Source organism: Rhinolophus hipposideros (genome assembly GCF_964194185.1).
Source record: "Rhinolophus hipposideros genome assembly, chromosome: 10".
NCBI classification, from domain to species: Eukaryota; Metazoa; Chordata; class Mammalia; order Chiroptera; family Rhinolophidae; genus Rhinolophus; species Rhinolophus hipposideros.
The window spans coordinates 57417188-57427760 of record NC_138056.1 but is presented as its reverse complement, the minus strand read 5'-3'; the positions used below and the strand labels follow the sequence as shown (position 1 = coordinate 57427760).

At 41.2% G+C, this 10573-nt stretch overlaps 1 protein-coding gene across 1 annotated transcript; it reads left to right on the top strand.

Moving 5' to 3' along the window:
- The first annotated feature begins 565 nt into the window (after nt 1–565).
- On the top strand, nt 566–2405 carry CCDC89 (coiled-coil domain containing 89). Its single transcript, XM_081062822.1, has one exon. The coding sequence runs from the start codon at nt 674–676 to the stop codon at nt 1784–1786; it is 1113 nt and encodes a 370-aa protein (XP_080918948.1). The 5' UTR covers nt 566–673; the 3' UTR covers nt 1787–2405.
- The last annotated feature ends 8168 nt before the right edge of the window (nt 2406–10573 follow it).

Genomic DNA, 10573 nt, shown 5'->3' with positions numbered 1-10573 from the left:
CTTTCTGTAAACTTATTTTGCTAACGGATAAAAACAGGGAGTGCCAAATATCTGATACAGTATTTATTCCCAGCTGGTGAAAATGCTAAGGAAGAAAAAAGAAATTTCATTGGGATTTGCTCTTTTGCTGAGATGAGCCAATCACTACAGTTCCAATCTCACAGCCGTTTAGGGTCCTGGCTCTCAGAGCTCCCCTGCTAGTTTGTATTTATGGACTGCAAAATGTTAAGGGCCAACTCCGTTTCCAAAGACAGTAATTTATTCTCACGTCAACCGAAGTGGGGAAAGGGAGGAGGAACATGTCACGGCTTGATTTGTTTATTCCGAGGAAAGTAGGAGGATTCAGGTTTCTTCCCATGACGCTGGCTGGCTGGAAATGGACTGGGGCTGGCATCTCTGCTCTGTGCAGTATAGGCCAGACACTGAGCTGTGAGCTGAGAGCTGGGATTGGTTAGAAAGTCAAGCATAGTCTGACCAGATTGGTTCAGGACTCCTCCAGACCCTGCTGTTGTTACTTCACAGCATTCTGAAGACCTGTCCACCAATCACAGGGCTCCTTACTGGAAAAATCAGCTGCTGGAGAGTACCAGGAGTCCCTAGCAACACTGTGGCTTTTGAAATCCGAGGGGTGGGGAAAGACTGTGTGGTCAGCTGGCAGTGGAGGAGCGTGCTTATGCCTCTGGAAGAGCAGGCTCTCAGGATGGACTCTCCACCCTCTGCAGAGCCCTTAGATACACAGAACAAAAAACTGGAAAACCAGGAAGAGGAGATGGAGTTTAAGGAACTGGACAGCCTGAGGGAAGCCTTGGCAGACCTCCGGGAACTGTCCGAGGAGGAGAAGAGCGAGAAGGGATTGCTTCGCTCCCGCATCCAAGAGCAGTCTCAGCTCATCTGCATCCTGAAGCGGAGGTCAGATGAGGCCCTGGAGCGCTGCCAGATCCTGGAGCTTCTCAACTCAGAGCTGGAGGAGAAGAGGATGCTGGAGGTCAAGAAGCTGAAAGCCAAGAGTGAGCATGCCCAGAAGCTGGAGAAACGCTTTATGACCCTGGCAGCCAACCACGAGCTGATGATCCGCTTCAAGGATGAACACAAGCGTCAGAACGTCAAGCTGAGAGAGGAGAATGAGAAGCTGAGGCTGGAGAACAACAACCTCTTCAGCCATGCTTTGAAGGACCAGGAGGCCAAAGTCCTGCAGCTCACCCTCCGGAGCGAGGCCCTGGCCAAGGAGCTGGAGACTCTGAAGCAGAGGTGTGCCCAGGATGCCTGCCAGGCACGGGCCCGAGAGAAGGAGCTGCTGGAGCAGCAGAGCCAGCAGGCCTGCGCCCACGCCAAGGAGACGGAGCAGCTGCACAGCCAGCTGCAGAGCCTCCAGCAGCAGCACCAGCAGGCCACGGAGCAGATGGCCAAGGCCGAGCAGGCCCACAGCACCCTGAGCCGGGAGCTGCAGGCCAGGCTGCAGGCCGTTACTCACGAGAAAGAGGAGCTGCTGCAGCTGTCCATGGAGAGGGGCAAGGTGCTTCAGAACAAGCAAGCGGAGATCCGCCAGCTCGAGGGGAAGCTGGAGACAGCAGACGCGGCCCGGAGGCAGGCCCTAGAGCGGTTTGAGCAAGAGGCAGTGGCCGTGGACAGTAACTTGAGAGTCCGGGAACTGCAGCGCAGGCTGGACGGGATCCAGAACGCCTACGATGAACTCCGGCTGCAGTCCGAAGCCTTCCGAAAGCACACTCTGCATCTCTTAAGCAAGGAGAGACAACTCAACGCCAAACTCCGCCATCTCTTCCCATAAAAACTTCTGCTTCCTTCAGCCTCCACTGTAGAATACAAACATGTGTGCCTTAGCATTATGGCGAGGGTAACGCTCGTATTCCATTTATTATACTTTGAAGCACACAAGGCAACTCAAAGCAAAGCTGCTTTACTATGATCTTATTGTCGTTAACTATGGAAGGCTAGCGCTAATTTTTAGTCCCACCACCTAGAGTATACAAGATGGACCAGATTTCTGTCTCTGCCTTTGAAACCTTCCTCCGTTCGCTGTCAGTATCTCCACCTGTCCCGTAATTTATTTATTCTCAACCTCAAATAGCTTCATATAAAAAAAGTATCTTCGTATATCCTAAGATTTTAAATGAGCATCTCCTATAGCTTTAAGTGAATCTTAAATGTGCAATGAGATGTGCTAGTATGAAAAAAAAAATAGCATAATTAGCCCTGGGAGTCTCCCATCGGTGAGACTGTAAGCTGTAACAGTTAACAACATAATGATAGCGTTGATAACTTGTAGGAAAAAGTGTCTGATTTTGCAACAGGCCAAACAATTACTTGCTTCACCTGCTTTATTGTAGAATCCTTTATTTTATTTTATTTTATTTTATTTTATTTTATTTTATTTTATTTTATTTTATTTGCACTAGCTTGGAAAACAAAGATTGGGATCATTAAGCAAATTTTATTATAGTCATTCTGTAGGAGCAATAAGATTCAAATAAGTGGAATCAACCAGTTTTTATCTTTCCTGCAAGATTAGATCACATTCCATTTTCTTTGTTTTTCTCCTTAATTAAAATAGGGTTTAGGAGTGCCAGAATGCAAATAACAGCAGTTTCATTTAATATTATATATTATGCTAACAGACAAAAGGCTCCAATTTGGGGTAACAAGTCCTAGCAGACTGGATATGATACATACAGCAATGCATAGTGATTGCATTGTTTCTATTAGCATTTTTTTTTGCAGTTAACTTTTTTAAAACATCAAAACAGAATTTATATATGTATACTTACAACATTTTTGTAGGAATACCTAAATAGTTATAAGAGAAGATAAAATACACATATTTATATAAAGTTCTTAAAGAGGTAGTTATAAAAAATCCACTATGCTTCTTTATTTCCCTGTACTACATTATTATGAGTACATCTCAAAATAGATTGTAATGGAGTATTTTTCCCACCCGTTTGGTGCCAAGAGTGCCGAGAGTTCCCTAATGATTTGGATTTATTTAAAAATATTACTTGGTACATTTTTAATAAACAATTTTCGTTCAACTGTTGCTTACCTTACCTCAGGTAATTTTTAAAACCCATTTTTTTTTTTCACGGTTCTATTAATATTGTGGTATTAAACACAAATTTCAAGGAATCACATTGCTGGCTTAAAAGGACTATTTACTTCCTCTTCCACTTGACCAATAATCAGGATACAGGATCTATTTTAATTATGGTTATCCTCTATTGAGCCCATGCTGCTTATCACTGCACTGAAGCACTTGGGCTGGATTGTATTATTTAAGCCGTAAGGCCATACCGGAAGGTAATTATGTTCATTTCTATTTCCAAGAACAGGAAACAAGAATTCAGTAATTTGCTGGTCACTGGGGTACAGGGCTTTTGATGCCACCACCACACTGAAAGATGTGTTGACTGTCTGCTGAATGCCACACTCTGGGCTAGGCACTGAGAATAAGCATGAAGGAGCATGTTTTCTGCCCTGGAGGAGCTCCCACATGTCTAGTCTAGAGGCAAGAAAGCAATTACATACAGTGTGTTGTATTTTCACAGGGGGTGTTATGAGACCATAGCGGGTAAATGCACACACACACACACACACACACACACACCAGCTAACTTGGCCTAGGGGTAAGGGTTGGGACAGTAGAGAGGATTGCCAGGGAGGGCTAACACAGGAGTTGACATATAAGCTGGTTCTGAAATAACTAGTAGGAGTTCATCAGATAAAGAAAAGGAAGAAGGGTTTGAGATAGCATCATGTAGAAAGTCATGATTGTTTGTAAAAATGTCCAGACTATTTAGGGAAATCATAAGTAGTTAGGAGGAGGTACAGAGAAGCATGTCTTCAGATAAAACTGGAAGAATAGTTTGTAAACAATATGTGAATCTCAAAAGGTGTGTTGGTGCCTTACGTTGGGGGGAGAGCGGAGGAGAGGGGCAGACATACATATAGGAGCCACAAACCAGCCCTCCTCTTCCCACCCAGATTTGGGTGGCTCTGCCAGGTCCTTGGAGTGCATGCTACCAGTGTCCCTTCCTCTCTACCCCCTGCACCCCTCCACCTACCTGTCTAAGCTCCACCGATCAGCCCAAACAGCCCTCTGGTGGTGGTCTCTCCTACCCAAGTTTTGTGCACAGTCTTCCAACAAGAGGTGGAAGAGGCTCCTGGGCACATGCCAAGTGGGTCCTGGAAGCAGGCTGAAGGTCATCTGGGCAGGGAACCCTGGGCTCTGACACCCAAGTGTGGTCTAGTAGAGGATTTGGCCCCCGGGACTCCTTGTTGAGTGGGGAAGGGTGTGTCTGGAAGAACAAGGGGGTGGGTGAGGTAGGGGGGTAGGGGTGCATGTCCCCTAAAACGGCACAAAGGAAGGGTCTCAGTTGCCCACGTCCTAGAGCAGTGCTGTTCAAAGTCATGCTAAGGCGTTTGTAGTAGGTTGAACCATGTCAAATTGCCATTTTGTAGGTCACAAATGATTAGCTATGGGCCATTTCATAATGTTCCCTCTAATACCCTTTTGAATATCAAAGATATTAAAAGGAAAGTAAGTAATAAGAATAGAAGGTCAAAGATGGATGCCTAGAAAACAGCTGAGGAAAGGAATCCACAACACAGACTAAGAAAGTAAGAGGCATGTGAACCTATACTGTGTCAAGGCGTTTCATGTCACCGTCATACCAACTCTTCAGGGAAGTTCAATTATCACTATTTTACAGATGAAAAAAGTGAGACTCAGAGAGAGTGACTTGCCTCAAACCAGGGAGCTCTGGTGACAGGAGTGAGATTTGAACCCACACTCCAGTGTCAGGATTGGCTTCATGGGTGGGCCACCTGCCTGGGAACACTGCACTTGCTTTAGTGCTCCTCTGTCACTGCCTTGAGAGTCTTAATAATTGTGTGACAAGGGGATCCACATTTTCACTTTGTGGTGGGCACTTCAAATTAACGTAGCTGAGACTGCTTTCTGGCTCTAAAATCCATACTTTTCCCCACTATCCAAATCACCTTCTAACTAGACATAAAAAGGCATTATTTTTTCCCTTCTGTGCTCCACAGCACCTGGTATTTCACTCTCTCAGTCTTAACTTGTATTGAATCTGTGACCCAGAGCCAGGTTAGAGAATGAGCAGCTATATTAGTTATTGTGGCCTGCTGCTCTGTAAGGTGATGCTTGTCACTGGAACAAATTGACAAAATGTACATGGACCACTGCCAAACCACTGCCCTTGAAGGGAAGTTTAAAAACAAAACAACAAAACTTCTTTCTAAAGCAAGCCTATATCCCTAATGATTTTTCTGCAATATTCCACAAGCAGTAACTCTAAAATGAGAGTCAGCAGAACAGAGATTCTAAAGCCAACATGTAAGGAGCACTGTGTAGCTAAGAGTATTACCTACATTGTAAGCCCTTCAGTTTGCCTCTAAGGAATTTGTCTGGTTGGAAAAGAAAATCAGGAAGGAGAACTAGAAAAGGAAGAAGAGCTATAGGAAAAGTGAATTGGCTGCCTGATGTTTTTACAATATCGACTCGGCTTCAATTAGTGAAAATTAATTTGTTTCTAGTAAAAAAAAACATTACTAGAAAATCTATTTCTCCCCAACTTCTCTATATTAAAACTAAGTAATTAAAGAACATTGTTTGAAGGAGTAACTGCCCAGGAACTTGCTGTTCTAGCCAGCCCTTGTTGATGCAGATACTTGTGGTTGTGGTGGGTTCAAGGCAGGAATGGTTCTCTGTAGCCCACGACGGCAAGACCAAGACACTGGGCAGACATTTGAGATACGACCTTTTGGCATGCGAAGAAAGGAAAGAGGACCATGAGCCTAACTGCTCTCTCAAAAGCTGCCCCTGCCTTTCTAGATGACTTGTGTTTCACTGTCATTGGCCAAATTGGGCCATCCATACGCAAACACCTCAACGAAGCATCTTCATGGGGTGTGTTGCCACCATGCCTGACTTAGACTAATCAGAATCTACCCCGGGATGAGAACGAGGCCCGTCTGCCCCATAGAGTGGAGGGGGTTGTGCCAGCAAGGATGAAGGGAGATGGACGTTGGGTGGGCCTCCAACAGTGTCTGCTGTACCACATGTACTTAGAGGGACGGGGCCTTATCAGGCAGTCGCTTTTAATTATTTTTTAAAATCTTGGCCTCTTAAAAACATTGTCAGAATTTTGGTAGGTGGCCAAGAATGGGCTTTTCTAATCATTTGTCCATCTCCCTAAGACAAACTGGATATTATTTTCCAAACACTGAAAATTTATTAAATATAAGAGCCTAGGGCTATCCAGAGGCATCTCTCTACTTGATGTTGTTCTCTCCAAGCCTTCTGTTTATCTGACTTGGAAAAAAGTCTAAGAAAAACATTCCTCTTGGACAGATCTCCCTAGCCATTCATTACGCATTCAACTGGCTACAGTGCCTCCTTCACCAACCCCTTCTCACTCCCCATTTCCACAAAGGGACTTGTTTTAGCTATTTGCCAGACTGTCCCTACTTAATGGTCTAATCCACTCTTACTTGTGCTAGTCTAGAACAATCTTTCCTTTCATGTTTAAGATTATTTACTACAACATTGTTTCTAATAGCAAAAAATTGCAAACAGGCTACATATCATCTGTAAGAAACTGATTAAAGTGTGGGCACTTGATATCTTGGAATACATTGCAAATAAAAAAAAAAAGCAAAAGAGAGAAAGAAAGAAAGAGAGAGAGAGAGAGAGAGAGAGAGAGAGAGAGAGAGAGAGAGAGAAAGAAAGAAAGAAAGAAAGAAAGAAAGAAGTAAAGAGAGAGAGAAAAGAAAGAAAAAGAAAGACGCTCCTTACGTAGAGATATAGAAATATTTTCCAGACATATGTAGGGGGAAAAAGCAGGATGTAGAATAATATCTGTAGTATACTTTTTGTCTAAGAGGGAGAGGCAGAGAGGGAAACAAGAATGCAAACATATTTACTACCATCTGCTTAAATACATATTGGGGAAAATAAATGTTAATAAAAGTGGTTGTTCGTGGTGTGGAGGGGAACAGGGACTAGAGTGGTAAGGGATTGGAGTGGAAAGGAAACTTCTCAGTGTATACCTTTTCATATCATTTGACTTTTGAATCATGTGAATATATTACCTATTTAAAAGATAATAAAATTAAAAATAAAAATAAAGGCATCTTGCACATAACTGCTTAACTTCCTAGTGAGCTCTATTTCTGTGTAGATGACTCAAAAAGCCTACAGCTTTTTCTTTCTCCAAGGACTGAGTAGACAAGACATATTTTACATAGAGCCAAATATGGCCTGACAGATCTGGGTCAGGCCATTCAGCTGGAAGCTGCTGCTTTCAAAACTGTTCAGCAACATATGGCTAATGGCAATATCTTTTTCTACCTTAACAAGTGCCTCCTAATGATTACTGTTGCTCTCCAAAATTTAAAGATTTATTATTAAATTAAATTCTTAAATATATTCACTTTTCTCGTGGATTTCCACATCTGGGTGAGACCTAAATTTTAGATTTTAGCCTATTTTCTCATGTATTCAAGTTTTTAGGGTTTGGGTGTGGATTTTTGGTTTTGCCCTAACAAACAAAAGATTATAGGTATAGAGAAGACCAAGCCATTCTGATCTTTCAGTTTCAATAAGTAACTCATTCATTTAGTACATCTCATCAATTTAACAAATATTATTGAGAGACCATTGCTGTGCTAAGTGCTGGGACACAACATGAGCAAGAGAGAGATCTCAGCCTCACTGAATTTGCATTCCAGTGAGTGAGAAAAATACTGAAGGATGGGATGACATGGGAGGGCGTAGCAGCGTTTCCCAACATAATGTAGGCGAGTTTAGGGAAAGCCTTCCCAGAAGTGGCATTTAAGCTAAAGCCTGTATCTGTGTAAGACTCATCCAAGAGAAGAGATGAGGAAAACATGAGTACAGTAGCTCAGAACCCTTCACAGCGCCCTCTGTTCCTCGTAAGAAAACTGACTTTTCCAATAGTCTCATCATCGAGGGCTGCAGAATAAGCAATCATAGTAAACTCTAATAAGAGACTCTGGTCAGATTAATCCCATTATGCTCACATCCATATTTACCTCCTTCCCTGTCAGAAGTCAGAGCCTTCGTAATCGGGCTCAATACTCCCCCATACTCATCCCCACTCAAATCCATTTACTAGGCCCAGACCTATGATCAGTGAACTAGTCAAGATATTAGTGCATGCATTGGCATCAGACTGCCTGGATTCAAAGCCTATCACTTACTGGGTAATGTTAAGTAAGGCCTTACTGGGTGAAGAGGAAACCAGAAAGCTAAAACTTTCAGTGAGAGATATGACCAGGACATAGCATGAATTTCACATTGGTGTAATCATACGGAGAATAGAATTATCCAAATGACTCTAGAAACAGCATTTTTAATGAATATCCTTAATAGAATATACTCCAAGGAGAAATGGAACCACCAAGAAATCTCAGTAAATTTCGTTGATTAGTTTTATGGTTAGTTGTAATATTGGCATTATTTTAAAACATATTATACTTTAAAACAAAACTTTTAAACTATATTATATATATGTATATATATATAATATAATATGTATAATATATGTAATGTATATATGTATATGTATATATTATATATATGTATATGTATATATATACATATACATATATATATGAGAGTGAGAAAATGAGGCGAAAGCAAAAAATATGATTATGGTAATGTTAGAGACAAAAATTTCAGTATATAAATTAAGATATTAAAAAGTAACAATCATTTAATGTTAAATTTGAATTGGAAATATCAGTCTAAATCTATGACAGTTTTTCTTTAAAAACAACAATAAATTTCCTAGCTCTGTCAAGCCAGAACCTAAAAGCAATGACAATCCGGCAGCCGTGTGCATCCCTAGAGTCCAGTTTGTTGTCTCCAAAAACTACTTTCCACTGAAACGAAGAAAGGCTCCTTGGAGGAATGGCTGCTTCCAAGCTGGAGTAGGAAACGTGCAAGATGAACCTGATGCAGCTGGTTGTGTCAGAAAGCAAATAAATTATCAAAGACTAATGGGGTTCTGTTGAAAAGACATGAGAGCCAAGTTGGAGGGACTCCCAATGGCCACAGATGAATAATTTGAGCATCAGAAAGAATAACTGCAATTGAGTGAAACACACTAAATGTTTTAAAATTTATGAGCTCATTATAATACACCAAAAAAGAGAAAACCAAACTACAATAACAAAAACAACAAACATAATCTAACTCCTTATTCTGAAAAGTGGCTATTAAAATGAATTAATTGAGACATTTATCTATTTCTCCCGCTTCCTGTATTTCAAGATAACGAAGTGGCCCATATGTGATGAGATAAAGTTGTTTTTCATGAAAGAATCACAGATAATAAAAGTAAAGGAATAAGAGATTTAAAAATCATCATTTTGTAACTCCTAGAGAAATAATTAATTTAGGCACTGACCATCGTTAGATGAAACCATTAGGAGAAAGGTTAAAGGAGAGTTTTACAATGAAAAAATTGGACTGCTACCATTTGAAAACATCAATTTTAGCATGATTAAAAACAGTACAGCTACTCATTATGTGCCTCCTGATGTAACATGAAGAACAGTGCCTTTTAAGAAGTATTATGGCCAAACATGTTGAGCCTTAAACTAAGCCCTAAGAACTAATTTCCTGCTTATAGGAAATATGGAGCTAGTGGAAATGGTAAAATGGCACCACAAGAGAGCAAACAGACAAATCTAGAATATGGGACATTCAACAGGACAACTGACCTGGTTTCTTCAGAAAACCAAATGGCATTGGGGAAAAGGGGCAGAGGGATGCTGTTCTAGATTAAAAGAGATTTAAGAGATGTAAGAACCAAATGAAATGTATAGAATCATATAGATCCCAATTCAATCAAGTCATTTGTAGATAGAAATTGTTGAGACAATTGAAATGATACCAAGAAATCCATAATCATTTTATTAGTAGCAATCCTGACATTGTGGTCCCATAGGAAAAAAAATGCCCTTAAAGGTAAAATTGTATACTGACCTGTGTAGGGGTAAAATGACATGATGTCTAGGATTTTTACTTTCAAATAATTCATCAATAGAAGGCAAGGGATGAAGCAAGGGTGGCAAATCTTGATAAAATTCTTAAATCTGGATGAAGAATATATAGAGCTTCAGTAGACTCTTTCTTCTACTTTTATGTGTGCGTGTAAATTTTCAATTTTTAAAAAATTAAATTTAAAAGGGCTGACGTTTCTGAAGGAGGGAGGAAGAGAAAATGCTTTGCAATGGAAGCAAGAGCAGCTCTGCCAAGTTCTGGTTCTGGGGTGGCTGGCGTGAGAGATGAGACAACTTTCACAGGCGAAGTGGACTCCTCCTTCCTCTCAGAACATGAAAAGTTCTGCTCCTACCTTCCCAAATCTCTAACACCCAAACTTCTACACCCGCTGTCCCTTCCCCTACCAAAGCAGCAATTCTCAACTTCAGTGGCAGCCACTGTAGGGCTTGATTAGTTAAGGCATACTAGTAAATTGTTACTATTTCAGTTGGTTTCAAATGTTGG